The sequence below is a fragment of the Amphiura filiformis genome, chromosome 8 (assembly GCF_039555335.1).
Source record: "Amphiura filiformis chromosome 8, Afil_fr2py, whole genome shotgun sequence".
NCBI classification, from domain to species: Eukaryota; Metazoa; Echinodermata; class Ophiuroidea; order Amphilepidida; family Amphiuridae; genus Amphiura; species Amphiura filiformis.
This window is the reverse complement of record NC_092635.1, coordinates 18,325,235-18,348,639: the sequence shown is the minus strand read 5'-3', so window position 1 is coordinate 18,348,639 and position 23,405 is coordinate 18,325,235. Positions and strand designations below refer to the sequence as shown.

Here is a 23,405-nt window from a genome sequence, read left to right as displayed (position 1 = left end):
GCCCCTGCATTACCTTCTTTCTTTTCTTAGAGGTTGTTGGTTCCTACTGATCCCTAACCATTATAGATCATTCATAAGGGATATGCAGTAAATTGCAGTTGATGAGCAAGCAAAAGTATTCACCAGTTTTCATACCATCCTTTGCCGGGGAGTAATCTCAAGTTGTATATCATCCAGTCCACATACAAGGACTTTCAGAAAGTACCCAAAGCAAGTATTTTTCCTAAGTAGTAAGTAGTAGGCCTATTACACGCTCTAAAGCACCTGAGAACTCTGGTACCCATAACAAATTGGAGTCCAGCAGGGATCAATCAAAAGGCCTGAAGAAAATATATGCAGATATTACTGCTGACAAATCTCTAAAATAATGACTGAAGTCACAATCACTAAACCCTGCTAAGACAATGTGCGACACAAGTAGTACATGAATTTGAAGTAGCAGTGACACCTGGTCTGGGCAGCGCAGTTCTAATTATTTATTATGAAATCTGATCAGGGCTTTCCCCTTTCACAAATTGGACAACAGATGGCGCAATACATGTTTAATGAACAGCATTAAAGGGTGTAGACCACCAGATGAACTTTCTATTGAAAAGCCCATATAATTAACATTATTTTCAGATGGCAACTTCTACCCCATGTGACAAAAATGTTTTCACTCTATTTTCCTATCAATGTAATAATTTACCAAAATTTGAGCTTCAATTTTTGGTATCTTCAGATTCAGTTTTTAGTGATGATTCTGAACGTCAACAAGTAACACCATTTTGAGCATGTAAACAAAGCTGCAAACCACTTCCAACAATCGTAATATTGATTTAAAAAAAATTCAAGTCAATTTCAATGATTAATATGTTAAATGCCATCTTTATAAACAGCACATTCCAGCCACATCGAAAGTAGGTCCCAGAGGACTCTTATTGTTTTCAGTAGGCATAAACTTTACTAGAACTCATTTCCATTGCAACAACAACAACTCAAATACAAGTACACTAAAACTACTGCAGAGGTAAGCTGTTTCGTAACCAGGCATACTACATGCAATGGAACTGTTCTCCCCCGGGCAGGGTTGCAGCTACAGAGGGCGGTGGTGGGCGGCAGAGTCCACCACTCAGTATTGCTTTTGGCATTAGATTTAGAGCCCATCATTCAAAAAAAGAGTCCAAAATTGCACAATTTTGCTGAATTAGTCAAGAATTTGATCAATTTTGACAACAAATTGCCAAATATGCAAGATTTTCATCAAATGATACCCAGCACTAAAAATGTCCTAGCTACAACCCTTCCCCCAGGTTGGGGCTGCGGCCCCTGCACCCAAAATATCACACATTTTAGGGACAACTGAAATTATTTACGGACAACAAGAATCTATTTTTTCCATACTGGACATTGATCCCACTTACGCCCCTGCCCAATTTTGTGCCTATTTTTGCATTTTTTTCCCCAAAAATTATAGCGCATTGGACAAGTAAAATATGTATATCATAGGGGCAAGGACTACAACTACTGCACTGGACATTTTATTTCAACACAGACAACAGTTGTGGAGTTACAGTCAAAAATGAGGGAAAACCAATATTTAATCAATAAATCAATAAATCAATAACGAGTTGCTGAATTTTCAGCACAGTAATCGTAGTCCTTGCCCCTATAATTAGGTATGTGACTATCAGCTGCTCATTGGAGCATTTAGTGAAGCCAATTTCTTAATTGTGCTTTTTTTTTTCAGGTGTACACAGAGCACTCTGTTTGAACTCCTGTAGAAATAGTATTATTAAAGGTACATTGGCAAGTAAATAATGTATTTGAAGCTTACATTTTCTCTTTCTAGTCATGTTTTTAAAAAATTGTATGATTTTTGAAAGTTGAGAAAATCATCATGAAAATTAAGGTAAAATTCAACTTTCATTTGTTCAATGCAGATGAATTTTATTTCTTTGAAACTATTTTTTAGTAAGTATATATACTCAGGCACATGCATGCCAAATATCTAGTTGATCTGAAAACCGAAATGTTGTTTTTGAGCATGATATTTGTAACAGCATGCACAGAAAATGTTGAAAAATCAACTTCACTCAATACACTTTGTACAGTCCACTTGTGTGTGGGTCGTTGTGCACCCATGCATGATTGGATAAAAATGGTCACAGTGCCTCCTATATGTTTGCATTGAAAATGTGGCTTCAAAACTGGGCCAATTTTTAGACATAAAATTAGTCTAATTTCATCATTTTATGACTTAAAGTGATAATTTTGGTATCATTCTAAACCTATTTCTTGTGCTCTTTCCAATGGTATAACTTTCCAGGCGATTCAACACTCTCCTAATTTTTAGTCACATACCTACTATAATATACATATCTTACTTGTCACCAATGCGCTATAATTTTTGAGAAAATGCAAAAATAGGCACAAAATTGGCCAGGGGTGTAGTACCCCTTAACCACATTGATTACACCTTTAATGTACAAAACTGACCCAAGGACAACAAAAAAGACACTGGAGAAGTTCAACTTAAATAAAGAAGATGCATACCTGTGAACCTGTTTGTCCAGCAATAGGGTAGTTACAGAGATGCAGCGCCGCAGCTAGACTTTGTATAAGATTTTCATCTGTTAAATTTGGTCCAATACCTACACAGAAAATAAAATAACACTTTAGACAAATATAAACTGGATTATACTTGGAATATCTATTATCCTAAAAACACTCATTAGCATTCACTTTATCTATGTACACCCAAAACAAAAGCTAAATAGGAGGGGAGGTATTTCTTGTGCTCTTCTTTGCCCCCCCCTCTAATTTTTTTCTTTGACATCTCTCAGTTCCCCGCCCACCATATCAGGGGACAAAATCACAGCAAATGGCCATATAATTTGGACAAAAAATGGTCGTATCTGGGGCGCAAATTACCCTATTTTGAGTGAAAATCACCCTTTTGGACCGAAAATCACCCATTTTATAAGGAAATGTTTCCAAATGTTTGCCTCCCCAAAAAGAATTCACTATGTCCCCCCCCCCCTTGCCACTGGATGGATACAATTTTAACGGGACAATTTAATACCCCTGCCTAAGATAAACCCACTTGAAACTATTACACAGCCAATACTATTTATGATCAAGCATAATTTGAATACATGCATAGATACAATTCCAACATATAATCTGGATTCTGGAACACTTACTTGATAGCCCATCTGGTAAATCAATTGATTGAAGCATATCATCTGTGATGTCACATGCATATAATCCATTGAGTCGCTTCTCCCAAAATAACTGTAAGAAATCACAATATATTACTGTTTCAGTGCTTGTTAAGGTGGTATTTGAGTCTAAAATAAGTTATTAATATTATACTGTATTGTTGTTGCATGCTGTAACTTTTGCAAAGTAAACTGCTTGTCAAGACCCGGGGGTCAAGACCTCTCTGGACAGAGCACCTTGAAACAGCATGTCATCCTGTGTCATATTAAAAGCATGAAGGGTGAAACAGAGCTCTACAATGAGCACCCAAAGATACCCACATGGAGGTCACATGATCTGCTGTATTTTCATTGTCATTTTTGGATTTTGTTAAGTTGCCCACTCATTATTTGAATAGCACAATTTTGGTCCCATAAAGAACTTTAATAGATATACTCATGACAAAACTATGGTTCTTCTCACATCAAAATTGGGTAATGTCATCGCTGTGTATATTTTAGATTGCGTTCGAAAACACAGGCGTCGTTTCGGAATTGCAGACGCAGACACTTTTTGACGTAACTACAAGATATTCCTCAAGGTAAAAGTAACTAACAATATCTTATGTGTGACTATTTGCCACTGCACTGTTTAATTTGATCATCATTTACACTGTTTACTTTGATCATCTTTATACCGTTATCTTAACAAATTTACCTGTTTCGGTGTTTCTTTTGTGTCTTGTTTAGGATCTGCCTTAATTCTGTTGGCCCCATGATTTGTCCGTAATGTGACAGGTTGTTTGAATATGGATGCTGTTTGTCTAATGGGTAATACCAGACTTGCATCGTGTCGTGTGCCTTTGTTGTAGTCGTAGTGTATATTTTTCAGTCGTTTACTTTTCCTCACACCAGATGACAACAATTTGCCCGTTCTGAAGTCAAATGAGGTGAGATCGACGGCATCACCGATAAATCTGGCAAGCTGCGGTTTGCTTCTGAACTTCTTACCACACGGACTGCAGAAAGAGTGGATACAAAATAATTTGAATTCTAAACATTAACTTAATATAAACTTGATATACAATTAAGGCTCTCAATTAACTCTCAGCTTTAATACAATACTTTCAGTTTGTTTATCTGTGATCTCTCCTTATAACTTAAATCAAACACACATAGATTAGCCTTATAAAGTATGAAGATCAGCCTATCTCCAGAGGCTCTATTCTAAACTTATCAAATCAAATTAATTCATATTCATTAAAAATATAATACAATTTGATTTGATAGTAAATTGTTAACATTTTTCACTAACATTAATATGGTTTTTGTATTGAAAACTGCATTGTTCAAAGTGTTACCAAGGTAAAACACACTGAAAGAATATCAAATTAGGCTTAAAATGAGGCATCAACCAGTCCAGTAGGACAAGGGTTTGCGAAATGCCAATCAAAATTGTTCGGTAACTTTTGGAAAAATGTAATCCCTCTACCTTTTTTGGGTACCGTTCCCACCCTGAGACTAGTATACTAGTCTCAGTTCCCACCTTATGACATGCGACCCAAAATTAATTTTGGTAACAATAAACTTCACAAAGAATTGTTTTAATACATAATTTGAAAATTGGCAACGATTGAATTCAAGTACCGTCCTAGTTTATACTATAAATTTTAGTTCCACAACTTCCACACTCCTTATTTTCTATTCCACACAGTAACTATGTTGTCGTAGATTTCACAATCATCGGCGATCAATCGTGTACCACTCCCCGCAAGGTGATTACTTAACAGCATTCTTGTTAACTTTCTCCAGAAAGTTTAATTTTTAAAAGAAGTGTCCGGCAATCACAACATTATGTCTTATATGTTAGAAAAATAATTATCAAGCACAAATGAAACAATCAAACAAACTCATATTAGGTACCGGTAACCATAATTTTACGATTAAAAACAGCAATCTCTCAACACGCGATATTCAAAATTCCCGCGCCGAAATTTCTAGAGCAATGATGTCATGGTTATTTGTGCTCATTTGTCGTTAGGCTTCATTGAATTATTGGGACGCCAAAGCTCTAGACAATTTCGGCGCTGGAATTTTGAATATCGCGTGTTGATGTTGAGAGATGGCTGTTTTTATTCATTTTTAGTTTATGGTTAATATGACTATGAGTTTGTTTCAAATGAAATAAAACAGGCATCAAAAAACACAGGGGCGAAGGGCGATTCGCCCCTCATTTGTTCAAAATAGCCCCCAAACAAAGGTGAACCAGGGCGAAAAAAAATATACAAAAGCACAACAATCGCCCCCATCTAAAAACTAAACATCCGAACTAAATTAAGAAGAAGTTTCGTGTCCGAATCTGTTTTCATTTCGCAGGTGCAAAATCTTAAATTTCCCGACGATTTTTCCATTCACTTTTAAATGCTAAAGTTAGTTCAGCCCATGTAATGAATTATTCATAATAAAAAATATTAATTTTTCACCCTCCATATATTGGGAATGTGCAAGCTCGAGGGTGAACTCTGACCCTCTACTTTTGGACCTTACTCCTACCCCTGACTACACTGCAAAATATTTTTCACCCCCAAGATTTAATTTTCACCCCATGTATTGGGATTTTCTGCAAGCTCGGGAGTGAAAAACACGGGAAAACAACCCCCGACTTTCGAGCCTTAATGCTACCCCTGCTTGTCACTTGCACATGTACACAGATGTCAATCAAACCAATATTCATTCATGATTTCATCAATCGTCGTGGGCATAACTGGGCAAGTGAAACTTTGCACGAATGGATCGTTTTATGATAAGTATTGGCCGCACTGCAGCCCTAGCAGTTAGTAAAGAAATATTCAGCCGATAGACACAAATGACAAAGACACTCAATTTCATAAAGATTCATACTGTAAGTTCACTCCCTTTCTTGTATGTTGTAACCTGTTCATTGTTGCATGAGATCGAGAGTGAAGTGTGGACTGAGAGCAAGTTTCAGTTACATACGAATCACAGTCGATATTGTTTTCAATGTCAGGAGATAATTACCAATGAGAGAAGTGGGGATTTCAAAATAGCCCTCTTGAAGCTTAAAAGAGCCCCATTGGAAAAACATACAGGGCAATTATTATTTTTTTTAAATTGGAAATAGCCCCTTAGAAAAAAAATATATTTTGACCCCTGAAATAAAACCATGTGATTCATGCTTGATAATTATTTGTTAACATGATATAAGACTTAATGTTGTGATTGCCGGACACTTCCTTTAAGGGACCATAATTTAAAAAGTTAATTATACCCAGCCTAGCCCTAGAAACAATGTCTTCAGGAAGATCAGTCACATTTAGTATCAAATTTGCCACAACTTTATTGTCATTAATTCACTGACCTTTTTGACTCATTAAATTTTAAATCCAACAGTAACAGTAGTAGGTAAACAACATTACCCACTATTTATACGGTACTTAATATTCTATTACCCCCCACGACCCATTATTCAAAATCGCGCACTGTGATTTGTTGAAACGCGTCACGTAAAAGACCATTAATTAGCAAAAAAGTGGCCAGGGCAACAAACTTTATGTTCTTATCGCATTACAGCGCACAGCAAAGCGCGATGCAGTATAAATTAGCGTCGTTACGCATTCTAAAATGTGATATTTTCTCTTTAAATCGCACTATTTTGTGGTAATAGAATAGAAATAAAGGGTGCAGCATTATCCTTTACACGTAAATAATGTGTCCTCGGCAGTAAAAGCGTTAAAATAATGGGTTCGGCTGCGCCTCACCCATTATTTACGTTTTACTGCCTCGGTTACATTATTTTTGTGTAAAGGATTTATGCATCTTACTATAATTTGCCTAATGTTGCGTGTATGTATGTGTGTCAAAGGCTCCGTCAGTTTTGATCCGAACCTCGCCAAATTCGCACGGGGGATGCAGAAAAATACGGGGAGTGTCGTAAGCTACCTTCGGGCGAAATCGGAGGTCGAAGGTCAAAGGTCAAATTTTAAACTTGGTCCGATTGGGCTGTAATTCATATGGGAGATCAAGCAACGCCAAATTCGCAGTGTCCTCAAGGAAAATACGGGGAGAGTCGTAAGCTACCTTCGGGCAAAATCGGAGGTCGAAGGTCAAAGGTCAAATTTTAAACTTGGTCCGATTGGGCTGTAATTCATATGGGAGATCAAGCAAAATATGGGGAGTGTCCTAAGCTACCTTCGGTCGAAATCGGAGGTCGAAGGTCAAAGGTCAAATTTTAAACTTGGTCCGATTGGGCTGTAATTCATATGGGAGATCAAGCAAAATATGGGGAGTGTCCTAAGCTACCTTCGGTCGAAATCGGACGTCAGTTTTGATCCCAGCCTCGCCAAATTCGCACGGGGGATACAGAAAAATACGGGGAGTGTCGTAAGCTACCTTCGGTCGAAATCGGAGGTCGAAGGTCAAAGGTCAAATTTTAAACTTGGTCCGATTGGGCTGCCATTCATTCATACGGAGATCAAGGAAAATACGGGAGTATCCTAAGCTACCTTTGGTCGAAATCGGAGGTCGAAGGTCAAAGGTCAAATTTGCAACTTGGTCCGATTGGGCTGTAATTCATATGGGAGATCAAGGAAAATACGGGGAGTGTCCTACGCTACCTTCGGTCGAAATCGGAGGTCGAAGGTCAAATTTGAAACTTGGTCCGATTGGGCTGTAATTCATATGGGAGATCAAGGAAAATATGGGGAGTGTCCTGCGCTACCTTCGGTCGACATCGGAGGTCGAAGGTCAAAGGTCAAATTTGAAACTTGGTCCGATTGGGCTGTAATTCATACGGGAGATCAAGGAAAATATGAGGAGTGTCCTGCGCTACCTTTGGTCGAAATCGGGGTCAAAGGTCAAATTTTAAACTTGGTCCGATTGGCTGTAAATTTATACGGGAGATCAAGGAAAATATGGAGAGTGTCCTAAGCTACTTTCGCACGGGGGATGCAGAAAAATATGGGGAGAGTCGTAAGCTACCTTCGGTCGAAGTCGAAGGTCAAAGGTCAAATTTTAAACTTGGTCCGATTGGGCTGTAACTCGGTGGATGGAATCCTTGATGCATGATGCGAGGGGAATGCGGAGGTCACATTTGGTTGAGATCGGTAAAGAATTGCGCTCAAAATCGGCGAAAATGTGCATCTTTGTTAAAAATCCAGAATCCACAGTGCCCAACCCAAGCATTGCCAAGTAATCATGCTAACATATTCATCTATAAATAACTGTAGCATGGTTTTGGATTGCCACAGTCTAAATGCTCTATAGTAGGGCTAGAAAACATCAGGGCTTAGAGTCATTGGCACTTTCAATTAATTTGTTATGGCCTACAGAATATCAAATAGGAAGCTAGAATACAATGTACACTGACATTCCCAGAAACAATAATTTCAGTGGAGTGGTACATTATTTTTGTTTATCTGGATCAAGTTACTTCTACTTGAAAATAAACACTGAATGCCTTTCACCATGTTACACTCAGATCATTGCTATTTATACCTAAAGTCCATACAGTATAAATGCTGCTTTTATAAAAGCTCAATTAATTACAGAGTGGTCATATTGCACCACACCCTGAAAGTTACACTCCCATTAAGAGCTGATTTGGCACAAAGTATTTTCACTGAACATATAACAATAACATGACATCATAAGATGGAGAGACATATTTGCTTTGATCAGCATATAATATTTCTGGAGTTTCAACATGAGATCATCTATAAAATTAGAGAAAGATTACAGCTGATTGTGACATCGTTGGCTATTGATCCATATAAAGAGAACTCAAATAATTCATTAGGATCACATTTACTTGGACTACACCAAATGTTGCAGAGCCCTACCAACCAACTACAGAACCGATTTACATCACATTTGTGACATCGTTGGCTATTGATCCATATAAAGAGAACTCGGATAATTAATTATAATCACATTCACTTGGACTACACCAAAAGTTGCAGAGCCCTACCAACCAACTACAGAACCGATTTACATCACATTTGTGTATTTGTTTTACTCTGTCATCTTGAATGAGAAACAATCAAGGTAAGCTATAATTTAATTTATTCTAAAAATATTGGTAAAATGAGTACTTTGTGATTCTAACAACCTCTTTTTATGTTATGTTTCAGTAGATATCCTCAAAAAAAGTTATACTCCCATAATTTCAGTTGATTCTGATTTTTCGATTGACAGTTATGCATGACAGTCTTTTGACAGACTCCATATATGCCAACCCTGTGTTGTAATTTTGCATAGGTACATAATATTTGACCATACTTTTGCCAAGGAAATGAATCTGCAAGAAATATTTGGCACACAAACGTTATGTAGCCAGAGGTTTCTGTTGGTCTAAAATCTCAACTCCTGTTTTTTAAGAAAACTTGGGGGGATGAGGTTGTGGATCACAAAATGCCCTTTCAAATTTAGAGCTACTGATGGAATTTTATTTCTCCATTAATATGTGTCGATGATATGTGATATAAGCAATCTAAAGTAAGGTCAACTTAAAGCCATATTATAACATTTGCTGAGGAGGATGCCTTCAATATTTTCACAATTCTACTTTTGTACACGATTGTACATTGTATACTTATTAAACTAACATGGCCTGCAGAAATCAAAACTTTAGGTGCTGTAGTTTTGTCAAAATTCGTGATTTTGAATAAAATGTAGGAACCGTCGTTTCATTATTACAATGGAAATATTAGTTGAACGTGTACACGATGTTTACATCACAGTACGTACACTGCGTTCGGGATTTTACACACACATCAAAGGCCCATGCTGTAGAACAATCAAAGGGGTGACATGCATTGGTGACACCTGCGGCCCTGCGCTGGTAGTTAATTTCAGTTTTCTTTGCTTTACCTGATGAGCTGTCCGGCTCAAAATTAAGGGGACATATCTGACAGTAAAAGCTAACATTAATATTTTTATGGAAATGTTATAACATGGCTTTAATGTGTCATTAATGTGTGCATCTTTTAATATTTTGATGCATGCAGCACCATTTCATATTTATTATAAATGTTGTAGGCCTATTCTATTGTACTATAATTTTAATATTATTACTATCATTATTATTTTGTACCTTGCTTAATGATGTAGAAGAAAGACATTTCAAATTCGTCACATAAACTCATGCTCGCAGAAATTAAAAATAAATTTCATATTGTGTCATTGAATTTTGTCACTTGACATTTCGGTCAAACATACATCAAATTCATGAACACAAGCCGTCCAATTCTTAAGCATCTTTACAATTTAAATTGATAGTTTTAAGAAATTCAAAAAAGTGTTTCAACTCGAAACAACATTTATGCAGTGCAATTTATACGATATCTGTGGCTCAAATAAACAATCCACATTAAAGTCCAACAAAAAATATGCATAAAAAGGATGTGTACATATGCTACAATATTATACTAGAGCCAATGGCATAGCCAGGATTTTTTTGAAGATAGGGGGAGGGGGCAAACTTCGGAGAGAGCCAACTTCCAAGGGGGGGGGGTCATTGACAAGTATTGTCAAAAATGGGTTAAAAAGAGTAAGAGTCTGCAATATCAGGGCGGCCAGTATCCCTGGGGGGCACAGAGGGCAGCCACGCTGGCCAGCATCCCTGAGGGGGCTACGCCACACTCACTAGAGCCACAAATCTGGACCGTGTGGCTTGAACTAGCTTTTGCACTTATTAAAGGACATTTAGTGGAGGCGCTTATTAAGGATGCTTTTGTAATAAATGCTGCTGTTCAAGTCTATGTACATGTATGTAAAAGCATATTAAAGAAGTTGTAAAATGACTGTAAACGTGTACAAAATTTTGAGTCTTGCTGAAGTAGAAAAAATTTACAGAAATGCACCAAAACTATGTAATTTTTAAAGTTTCAAGTGGTATGTTTACATGTCCTGGTATATTGGCAAAATAAGCTAAAACTATATTGATTTCTGGTACATGTACATAGGCCTACATATTTGAGCACACAACAAAATAGTACATCAAACTAAGCTTGAGATACTTTAAAACTTTCCACACTAAAATAACTTATTGCTAGGTTGTGTGATTTGCGATAAGGCCTACATACGTAATGTTTTCCTTTTCTTTTTGCTTTTGCATTTAAAAAGATATTTTACTGCTTGCGAAAGTATTAAAATCTATTGTCAAATGCACCCCCTCCATTTTGTTTTAATTCATGTACAAAATAAAATCATGTGTCAGTGAAGCTTAACCATATTTGTTATAAAGATCTTTGTTAAATCTAGGGAAGTTTAGGCTTACCCAAAAAAATCTGAGGAAAGTAATAAAAAAGGTTCTTTTATATATACACATACTTCTTTTTTCGCATTTTCTCAATTGATTTTTTTTTCCAACTTTTTATATTGTAACTTATAATTATTAAGTTCAAAAAATAAAAAAGTACAAAATTAACAGGTCTTTGATGTATATATATCTCATTTTCAGCAATGTTTTCATTAGGAAATTTCTATAATGCATACTTTTCTTGCAATTGTAAAAAACAGTTCTGTAATGATATGCAGGCCTTATGTATTTTTAAGGCGAATTCTGGTAGTCATGGTTGCTCAAATTTTCAAAAAAATCATTGTCTATATTAGCATGATTAGGGGATTACGCCTTGGAAGATTTGCAAAAATTACTTAATAGTATAATTCTGGTACTTGAGATATGTGTCGTTTAGGAAGATGTTTCGTTTGACACTCAAGAACCGCAAGCGCTACAAATACGTGTAGGCCTAACTGTGATATTTGAATTTTGTCAAGCTTGCTTCAAAATAACCACAATATTTCCAACGGAGGTTATTACTATTCACAAAATACCACGATTCGACTAATTCACAACAGCTGACTACTATAACTTGCCTTAATAGAGTAAAAAGCAAGCTTCTGTTGTGAAAGTTCTACAACTGGAAAAGTAGAATATTTAAACTTCTTTGATATGTGTATTTTTTTTGCGCATTTTTCTGTTCTATAATGAGTATTTCTTTTGCTGAAGATAAAAAGAGAAAAGGTACATTTTCACACTAAGTTGAAAGCACTTATCACACAAGTAGTACTATACTAGCATGCACGTTTTGGTATCTATTCTTTCTGTATTCTATATTGCAGTTATTACGTTAGCGCACTTCTATGTGACATAATGCCTAAAGTTAAGAAGAGAAGAAGTACACTGTCGCGGAAAACCACAGGTGCATATCAGATGGCTCTATCTAGACATCGTGAAACCTCTGCGGAGCAACAATCGCGGCTACATCAAATGAGAGAACATGCTGCCGATGCGCGAGCTTCCGAAACCCCTGAAGAACGCCAGTCAAGGCTACAACAAATGAGTGAACATGTTACCAATGTACGAGCCTCTGAAACCCCTGAAGAAAGACAATCACGGCTACAACAAAAGAGAGAACACACTACCACTGTGCGAGCCTCTGAAACCCCTGAAGAGCGACAATCACGGCTACAACAACTTCAAGAACAGCGTCTCCATCAAACAGCAGAAGCACTTGCCCAACATAGAAAATTGGGTATCATCAAAGACACAACTGATTTTCTTGAAAGTGATTTTACACCAGAAGATGCACACCATGAATTATCTGGTCTCTTTGATACCACTGCATGTCCAGACTGCAAAAGCTTTCGATGGAAAGAAGAAAGGTCAGGACTTTGTTGCTCAAACGCCAAGGTCAAACTTAGCCCATTTCCACCACCACCCACTGTTATTCAGAACCTATACCTGCAATCTGAATTTCTGAACCAACTTAGAAAATATAACAACTCCCTGTCATTGGCATCACTCGGCGTAGGACATGAAATTATACAGCATGGATACAGTCCAACCGTAACAATCCAGGGCAAGATGTACCATCTTATTGACACCCTGCTTCCTTCTGATGGTAATGTTCCAAAATTTGCTCAGTTATACTTCCATGACACTGATAACGCAGTCTCCAACCGCCTATTGCACAATCCCGATCTTGAAGCTACGACAATTGGTACACTGCAAGAAACGCCGCAAAGTTAATCCGTACATCAAGTCCTTCAAAGCAGCCATAGAGGTTCAAGAACAGCATCAAGACAGTCTCCACATCGTGCTGAACGCTGAGAAGAAGCCATCAGAAGATCATGCAAGGCGTTACAACCTTCCCACAGGAAGTGAGGTTGCAGTGATCCTACCAGGTGATTTAGTCAACAACCTTGATGTTGTTATTCATCCACGGGAAGGCCCCATGCAGCATATAAACCAACTGCACAGAAGCTATGACCCTCTGCACTATGTCATACTATTTCCTTATGGAACTGATGGATATCACTTGCACATCCCTCATTCCAAAGGTCGACGGAATGTTACACCAGCGGAATTCTATAGGTATATCCTTCAAGTTCGAGCAGATAGTGACAACTACATTATGAAATCTAGACGACTTCTGCAACAATATGCATGCGACCAATATGCCAAAATTGAAGGTGAACGTTTGAAGTACATTAAGTATCACCAAAAAGAAATACGAGCGGAAAAGTACAGTGGCCTGATGGATGCGATTGACCATGATGATACAAACAATACAGGAAGAAAAATTATCCTGCCGCCAACTGTGTATGGTAGTCCTCGCTTTTATGCAGAAGCCTTCCTAGATGCAATGGCAATTGTTCGCCATTATGGTAAACCATCGTTATTTGTGACATTCACCTGCAACCCAAGTTGGCCAGAGATCAAGGCATCATTATTCCAGGGTGAGAGACCAAGTGACAGGCCAGACATATGTGTTAGAGTCTTTAATATCAAACTCGAAGAGCTGTTGAAAGACTTGCGGCGACATGACGTCCTTGGCAAAGTAGTGGCCTTCACATCTGTAAAAGAGGATCAAAAGAGAGGCCTTCCGCATGCCCACATCTTACTCATATTAAAGGATGAAGATCAGCCAAAAATGCCTCAAGATATTGACTGCATCGTGTGTGCTGAAATACCAGACAAGGAAACAAATCCAAATTAAAGCTATATGACATTATAACGCACAACAACATCCACGGACCATGTGGTACTATCAACAGAAACTCCCCATGCATGGTTGGAGAAGGTGCGTCACGAACATGTGCAAAACACTTTCCAAAAGACTTCAGGAATCACACAGTAGTCACACAATCATCGTGATCCAGAATACAGGCGAAGATCTCCAGAAAATGGTGGCGAACACATACGATGAAAGTTCATGGAAATAACTTCGAAGTTGACAACCGATTTATTGTTCCGTACAACCCTTTTCTGAGTCTGAAGTTCAACGCTCACCTCAATGTTGAAGTGGTTCACAGTGTAAAAGCTGTGAAATACCTATACAAATATATTACCAAGGGATGCGACCGTGTAATGGTTCGTTTAGGCAATGGAGAAGAGATAGATATTACCAATGACGAGATAGAACGCTTTGTGAATGCCCGTTATGTCAGCGCGTCACAAGCATTATGGAGGATATACGAGTTTAAACTCCACCAAAGGTACCCTGCTGTTATGAAGTTGCCTTGCCATCTGGAAAATGAACAGCTGGTTGTATTCAACGAGGGACAGGCTGAACAGGCTGTATGTGAAGGTCCACCAAAAACAAAGCTGACAGAATGGTTTAAACTAAATCAAGCAGATCCCGATGCAACAACTATTCTATACACAGATATCCCAAAACATTACACATGGAACCGAAATCGATGGCAAAAGAGAAAACGTAGATGCGGCCTCAACAACGATGATACAAGGTCCGATATGATTGGCCGTATACCTGTCATTAGCTTGAATGCCCACCAATCAGAGCTCTATTTTCTGAGAATGCTACTTCATCATCAACCTGGTGCTACTAGCTTCGCAGATTTGAGGACAGTTGAAGACACGGAACATGCTACCTTTCAAGCTGCATGTTTAAAATTAGGACTACTGGAAGACAGCGCAGAGATCGACAAGGTCATGGAAGAAGCTGCAGCTCATAAATTTGGCAACCAGCTACGAGATGTGTTCGCTAATATCCTCATTTGGATTCGACCAGCAGATCCTCTGGCCTTTTATGAGCGACACAAGCATCAATTGGTAGAAGATTACCTACGCCGGGATCAGGTGAAAGACCCAACTGATATCATTGTGAACGAGCTGCTCATTTATCTGCAGGATAGATTGGAAAGAGAGAAGTTAGAATTGCAGCACGATTTTGGCCTGCCCATGCCCGATGCCAACGTTACTGACAGTCGTATGCCCAGAGAGATCAGAGAAGAAATCAACCATGACGTTGATGCATTACAACATATTGATGTCACCAATCGGAAAAAACTGAATGCTGAACAACGGGAGGTATACGACACTGTCATTACATCAGTAGACAGCGAGCAAGGTTTACTTATTTCATTAGACGCCAGTGGCGGGACAGGCAAAACCTTTGTCCTGTCTACCATTCTTGCACATGTACGATCCAAGAAGGGAGTTGCCCTCGCTACAGCTACAAGTGGAATTGCCGCTACCCTTCTGCCTAAAGGTCGAACTCTTCATTCACGACTAAAAGTACCAATCAACATAACAGAGGAGAGTACATGTAACATCACACCACGTTGTGCAACAGCTGAACTGATTAAATCGATGCAAGCTCCTGGTAATTGATGAGGTGAGCATGGCAGACCGCCGAATTCTCGAAGCTGTAAATCGTTCAATGCAAGACATACGGAAGAATAAACGCACATTCGGTGGTGTTACAGTTGTGCTGGCTGGTGATTGGCGCCAGATATTACCTATCGTAAGGAAGGGAAGTAGATCTGCGATTATCAACGCATGCATCAAATCATCACCACTGTGGTCTGATGTCAAAGTTATGAAGCTTACCAGGAATATGAGAGTAGCAATGGCAGGGGGCGATGAATGTGATTACGCAAAACATCTTTTGGATATAGGTGAGGGGAAAGTACCAGTAGACTACAAACTCGGCAAACATAAAATTCGAATTAAAGACGAATTTGTTTACCACTCGGACAGCTTCGAACACTTTGCAAACTTTGTCTTTGATGAATTGCAAACCAACTACAAGAATCCTGAATGGTTGACATCCAGAGCAATACTGTGCCCAACAAACGATGGAGTAGATAAGGTCAATGACTACCTTCTGAAGAAATTCCCTGGTTCTGGGCGAGTATATAAGAGCAGTGACACTATTGAGGATCATAAGGAACGGCATCAATATCCAGAAGAATTTCTGAACAGCTTAAACCCATCAGGATTACCATCTCATGTAATAACACTCAAACCGGGTGCCCCCATTATCCTGTTGAGAAATATCGATCCCATCCAAGGACATTGCAATGGCACCAAGTATGTAGTAACCCATCTGAGCGACCATGTCATCGATGCCACCATCGCCAGCGGAGTCCATGTTGGAAAAACCCTTTTCATTCCACGTATTTCTCTTTCACCATCTGAGAACCTCTACCCTTTCCAACTGAAGCGACGTCAGTTCCCAGTGAGAACGGCATTTGCCATGACCTCCAACAAGGCTCAAGGCCAAACACTATCACGAGTTGGCATCTATTTGGAAAAGGACTTTTTTTCCCATGGTCAACTGTACGTGTCGATGAGCAGAGTGGGAAACCCAAACCACCTCAAAATCCTGACCAAGAATGGAACATTTCCAAACAGGGACGGCACCTACACAGACAATGTTGTTTTCCATGAGATCCTTTAATCATTCACCACCACGAGCTGCAGCACCAGCACCACCAATACCACCACCACAACCAGAAGCAGCATCAGCACCACCACTCCACCACCACCCCACCAGCACCACTGGCAGCAGCAACATTTATTTCAGGATACAGATGCAGGTTAGTTTCAATAATCTACTAACATGAATCTTATTTTGTTTTCCATTTCCTGCTCTTTCAATACTCTTTTCGTGAAATTTTATTACATTTGCCTACGAATAATACTTAGAAAGAGCTTAACAAATAAAAATAAAATACCTTGATGTGCTTCCATCAGCTCTACCGATCTGTGATGTAGATAACAAAAAGAGTAATACAGTACATATAGCTCCACATATAGACCTACATCATGTCACTTTTGAGTATATCATCATTTCCATGCACTCATGTCTTAAATGCTAAAAAATGCCAACTTCCAAGTTAAATTTTTCATAATCTACATGTGTTCTAACACTTCCATCACCTTTTTCCACATGTACAGGTAAATTGACAAATTCCAGGAAATCAGCTAGCTCTTATATTATGGAGGACATGCCTGAAGAAGTTGATGTCAACATGAGCTTCCCCCTCAGCCCTATACCACGCAATATGTGATGAAGACGGTCGACCAAGGTTGAAATGATGATAATAGTCAGCATGGTAAGATAATACTTTTCTATATTCACATTTATAGCTTGCTAATGCAGGCCTAGCACATGTCAGTTCTGTGCAAGAATGTCTTAACCACTTAATGGCATTCATACTAAATGGAAATCGGGTATTAACTACAGAATTTACATTACCTTCTTCAAATGTACAGATAAAAGGGACAAATTCCTGGAAGTTAAGCAGCCTTTACGAAGAACATACGAAGTGTCAGCCTACATGTACTCTTCCACCAAACCAGTCCTGGATTACGTAGGGGAGATTGGGGTTAGTTGAAACATTTTTCACAAAATCGTCTTTTTAACGCAAACCGATTACTTTCAAGAAACACTAACCATATCAGTATAAACATATACATACATGCTACAAATACAGCCTTAAATTTTATTGGACCTGCTTATGATTATTCATATAATCCAATTTGAAAATTTGAAAAAAAGTGTTTCAACTAACCCCACCCCTGGGGTAAGTTGAAACATAGGGTGGGGTTAGTTGAAACATGGCTTGTAAAAATTTCTAAATAATTATTATTGTGTTGTTAGGGTTATACTTCCCTTGAAGGCACCCTTTAACATACAATCAGTGTGAAAAAATGAATAAATAAATATGTGGGAGCGCTGGTCAATACTTTGGACACAAGGTGACGAGTGTCACCATGGACAAAAATATGAGAAGCCTAAAATATTATAAAATGTACTTTCTGTGTGCACTTTTTGCTTGTATTATTGCTTTTTAACCATATTAAAGCAATATTGAAGAAATGGTGAACATGTTACAAATTTTTAAAAAGTAAAATTTTTAACCATATTTTTCTATGCGATTTTCACGTTTCAACTAACCCCACCTCAAAAGTTTCAACTAACCCCGATGCCTATTTTTACATTTCAAAGTTCATTACACAAAATAAGAAATACAATAAAACTTTTATTTAACATTATTCTGGGACTTACTACTAGTGCTTATGATACTCAAAAAATAATCCCCTAAATCTTCAAACAACATGGAGATAACACATCTTTTCTGAGGGGTATAAAAATTAGTCAGCAAGTCAAAAAACAGATATTCCTTTCCCAAGCCAACACTGGTGGGGCATCAGTGCTGTTGCTAATTTGGTGGATGACCCTTACTAATACCTATTACTAGGTGCCAGTATTTTACCAAATTAATTTTTTGTGTCAGAAAAAAATACAATGTTTCAACTTACCCAGTGTTCCAACTAACCCCAATCTCCCCTACCATTCTCTAATGAAGATGGTCGACCGATGTCCAAATGATGATGATGATGACAATAGTAAGAATTGCATATTATATAGCTTGATAGGAGTATAGCATTCCCTTTCTCCATCAATCATTTTCATGCATATGTACAACTTGACCGTTAACATGGCTAAAATGAAATCTAACTGCAGTTTGTTCACTCTGAAGTACAAAGTACCGACGCGGACGCACACAATGTGCCGACTTTGAAGGCACACGTACACATACTTGCAGCAGAGACGCAGCACTACACACTGTTAACGCGCTGTATACGCGTACGTTGTCACTTTGTACTTATACAATGTGCCCACTTCAATTTCAATTATAAATTATTTCTTTCCAAACACTATTTATTCTATTCATTTTAATATTCCTTGCTCAATACCTTTCCCCATTCTTTCTGTCACCCACAGATGTGATGATGACGACAATCAACATGAAAAGGCGTTGAAGATCATATAAAACAGGAAGAACAAGAAAAGGAGGAAGAGGGAGAAGTTCAAAGAAGCAAACAAGACCAACGACAAGCGACTTTCATTTAACATTTGTGAAAATATATCATAACTGTCGTATATCATAAGCCACGCTCCAAAATGACTAAATTTATAGCAAAAGAAAATAAATAAATGTTTTAAAACTGCGTTGTTTAATGACTTACCCAACAAGCAAATACAAAACATCTTTAAAATGTTACAAAACTATTTTTCTAACAAAGTTATAATACTCTAATTATATGTGTGTGCTGTTACGCATACGGCCATACGGGTATACCTCTAGTTACCCTTAAATATTTCTTAAATAAAAATTACAATTATAATAATTAAATTACTCTCCCCACTTTTCACTTCAATTGTCATCCTGTGACAAATTAGTTGAAACTAATGAAAGTCAAAATCAAATTGGTCATCAAACCATATCATTATTATTTAATCATTTTCAAAGATTGGTCAACTTTCATTTCATCCAAAACGTTCAGCTAACATGATTTGATTTTGATGAACATCAATTGCAAAACAAAACAGCAGCCATAGTCTCATGATAGAGCAGATTTTCTATAGAACTGCTATTAAAATCCCTCAAGTCTCATTCTCAACTTCAAGTTTGCTGACCAGTGACAGTGTCCAGATAACATCATAACATGGGCAAGGCCGACTGCTTGGACCCCCTGCTGGGCATGAACTGTATTTTGTGCTTGACTAGAGCCGGCCTAGTTGCAGGAATGGCTAGCCTTGGTTTCTGAACTAGGAAACGAGCAATCTCATCTTAACCAGTTTTGATAGTAAAACATAACGCTTGAAAGAATAGAGGAGCCACATACACGAGTGTCACATGTTTAATCCCATTCATTACCAACAGATCGTGACCAAAATATACATCCTATTTTTTACATTTTCCTCGCAAGCTAGAAGAATTCGGAAGGTTTGCGAAAAATACTCAGACTTTTACCTGTAATAATACACATCGGATTTGCCAGCAGAGAGGCCAGATTTGCGAATAACCTCCTCTCTCTTCCAGCCCGTCGGTAGCGCTGAACAGTCTTCAACCATTTTTTTACTTTTATCCATTCTTACAAGAGAAATAACTTAACCTTCAGGAAACAAAAGCCAAAGCGGCGTACTCTCTATTCAATGATAGACCCGCTAATCTCATTTTTCCAGTCGTAAATGTTATTTTATGGGATCAGGGCTCACTACTCTTAGTAGGCTTGGGCAAAATAAGATAATTCGAATTCCACCGGTGCTGCCGCGGGGGAAAGGGGGTATTTTGCAAATAATTTTAGAACCCCAAATAAAAATAATAAAAAAAGTTGAATTTCCTTGCCCGTCCAGAAGGCGGCCAGGCACGCAGGTGAGTGGCCCACACCACATATATTGGACCACCCTCGGCTTTTGAAAAACTTCCCCTCCTCACTGACCCCGTCACTGACACATAGGCCTACAATTCTATCTTCAATCTCGTTGCCGGGAGCTCATGATATCGCCGGGTGGGCCAGTTGAAAACAAAACCTAGTGACACTTATTTAAAAAAAATCAGTTAAAAGAGTTTCGTTATCCACAGCATCACCCCCCCACACACACACCCCCACACACACCCCCACACACACACACAACCCTTCCCGACTTGTGTATAAAGCGGGGACACTCACATACATTGTGTGTTTTTAATCGACACACCGGGGACAAAATGGCCGATTTCAAAAACAAATTTTGATGGAATAACTTTTGACCATTTGGGGTCATGACCCCACACCTGTGTAGTGTCCCCGGTTTTTTTTATTGCATTTTAAAGCTTTTTAGCCATAGGGGATGCAGGTGGTATAGTCTCTACAACCGGGGACGTCCCCGGTTGGCAGCTGTCCCCGGTTGGGAGAGTAAACACAGGAAAATGTCTCCGGAAGGGAGCATTTTCAGGCACACACACACACCCCCACACACACACACACCCCCACACACACACACTTTTCGGGCACTTTTCTCACTGAAAAAAGTTGATATTTTTTCTCAAGTTCCTCTGGATACATACCGTAATGTCAAGGGATCTAAAATGCTCATTTATTGCGTTTCGACAGTATTTTTTGTGGGACATGAGAGCACCTCAGACCTATCGAATTGCATCCTGAATACGAAGCATGTCTTTCTGATATCAAATAATTTTCATTTTTGAAAATCACAATATAATACAAATTTTATGACAAATTATAAAAATTTGATATTTTTCAAATTTTGATATATAATAGTCCTTGAAGTAAATTATATAAATCTAATGATATATTCTTAAAGTGTATGTAGCAGGAGGAAAAGCCGACGGTCAATTGAAAATTTTGACCTTTCATATTGAAGATATGGATTTTTTCCAAAAAGACCTAATTTTTTTGGTGTTTTGGGAAAAAAATCCATATCTTCAATACGAAAGGTCAAAATTTTCAATTGATCGTCGGCTTTTCATCCCACCTACATACACTTTAAGTATCAATCATCAGATTTATAAAGTTTACTTCAAGTACTGTTTAATATCAAAATATCAATTTTTAATGATTTGCCATAAAATGTGTATTAAATTGCGAATTTCAAAAATCAAAATTATTTGATATCAGAATGACATTCTTCGTATTCAGAATGCAATTCGATATGTCTGATGTGCTCTAATGTCCCAAAATAAATACTGTCCAAACGTTCATACCCCAAGCCCTTAAGGCATAGGCCTGATGTAGGCCTAAAAAATCATGCAGATTAATTCATTTAGCAAAGCAGAGCGTGTTTAAATACATTCCCATATTAAAGGAGGATTTCGTGATCCTAGCATCCTCTTTTTATGACATTTTTCTTTCCACGAAGAAAGCTTACTTCCAAAATTTCAGTTGATTCCGATTTTGCGTTTGCGAATATACATGATTATTTTATCCCACCTACATACACTTTAAGTATCAATCATCAGATTTATAAAGTTTACTTCAAGTACTGTTTAATATCAAAAATATCAATTTTAATGATTTGCCATAAAATGTGTATTAAATTGCGAATTTCAAAAATCAAAATTATTTGATATCAGAATGACATTCTTCGTATTCAGAATGCAATTCGATATGTCTGATGTGCTCTAATGTCCCAAAATAAATACTGTCCAAACGTTCATACCCCAGCCCTTAAGGCATAGGCCTGATGTAGGCCTAAAAAATCATGCAGAATAATTCATTTAGCAAAGCAGAGCGTGTTTAAATACATTCCCATATTAAAGGAGGATTTCGTGATCCTAGCATCCTCTTTTTTATGACATTTTTCTTTCCACGAAGAAAGCTTACTTCCAAAATTTCAGTTGATTCCGATTTTGCGTTTGCGAATATACATGATTATTTTATTTGACGATATTTTTGCTAAACGAAATAAATTAGGCCCATTCAGTGATTTGCTCATCCGAACGATCGGATTTTGGTATCATAGTCAAGTTGTCATAGATGTGCTAACCTAGCCACCTAGTGGTTCAGTAAAGCCGTGTACCGTAGTATTTAAGACAAAATAAGACATTTTACGTGAATTTGTAATTTAGATACTGACAGTATCTAAAATTAGCTATGTGTGTATTTGAATGGGGCTTCAACTTCGTCAATACACACTTAAAACTACGGGGTCAAAAAATGACCCAAACGGGGTCATTTTTGACCCCAGCATAGTTATCAACTAAACACCATACCACTAACGGGGTCATTTTGACCCCATTGGTCGGGGTCATTGCAATGACTACGTATTTGGGTCAAATAGTAACCCCATTGGGGTCAAAATATTACCCCATTTCGGGGTCAAATGAAATGACCCCTTCAAAAGGGTTGCCTTATTGGGTTACTTAATGACCTCATTTCGGGGTCAAATGAAATGACCCATTTGAAAGGGTTGTTTTATAGGGTTACTCAATAACCACATTTAGGGGTTGTTTGGATTTTTTAGTAGGCCTATGGTCATGCTGGTCCCACCAGGACATAAGTGTGTTTCTGCACAGAGAAAGCATTACATAAACAGCAAACTGCAAAATGCATCTGTGTATCACACTCACACACAGTCAGTCATCGCCTATGACAGT

At 38.0% G+C, this 23,405-nt stretch overlaps 2 protein-coding genes across 2 annotated transcripts in view; one reads left to right on the top strand and one right to left on the bottom strand.

Annotated features, from left to right (window-relative positions):
* The window catches only part of LOC140158739 (methyl-CpG-binding domain protein 2-like), a 36,898-nt gene extending 16,418 nt beyond the window's left edge, over positions 1-20,480 (bottom strand). The window contains exons 1-4 of the mRNA XM_072181943.1: positions 20,280-20,480; positions 3,901-4,201; positions 3,186-3,276; positions 2,536-2,633 (exon numbers count right to left, since the gene is read on the bottom strand). Of these exons, the coding sequence (XP_072038044.1) occupies positions 2,536-2,633; positions 3,186-3,276; positions 3,901-4,201; positions 20,280-20,398 (609 nt within the window). The 5' untranslated portion in view covers positions 20,399-20,480. The remainder of the gene's footprint in view (positions 1-2,535; positions 2,634-3,185; positions 3,277-3,900; positions 4,202-20,279) is intronic.
* On the top strand, positions 15,867-17,825 carry LOC140158234 (ATP-dependent DNA helicase pif1-like). Its single transcript, XM_072181350.1, has 3 exons — positions 15,867-17,051; positions 17,413-17,570; positions 17,731-17,825. Exon 1 carries the CDS (start codon positions 15,890-15,892, stop codon positions 16,910-16,912), a length of 1,023 nt encoding a protein of 340 aa, XP_072037451.1. The 5' UTR covers positions 15,867-15,889; the 3' UTR covers positions 16,913-17,051; positions 17,413-17,570; positions 17,731-17,825.
* Positions 20,481-23,405: the final 2,925 nt, after the last annotated feature.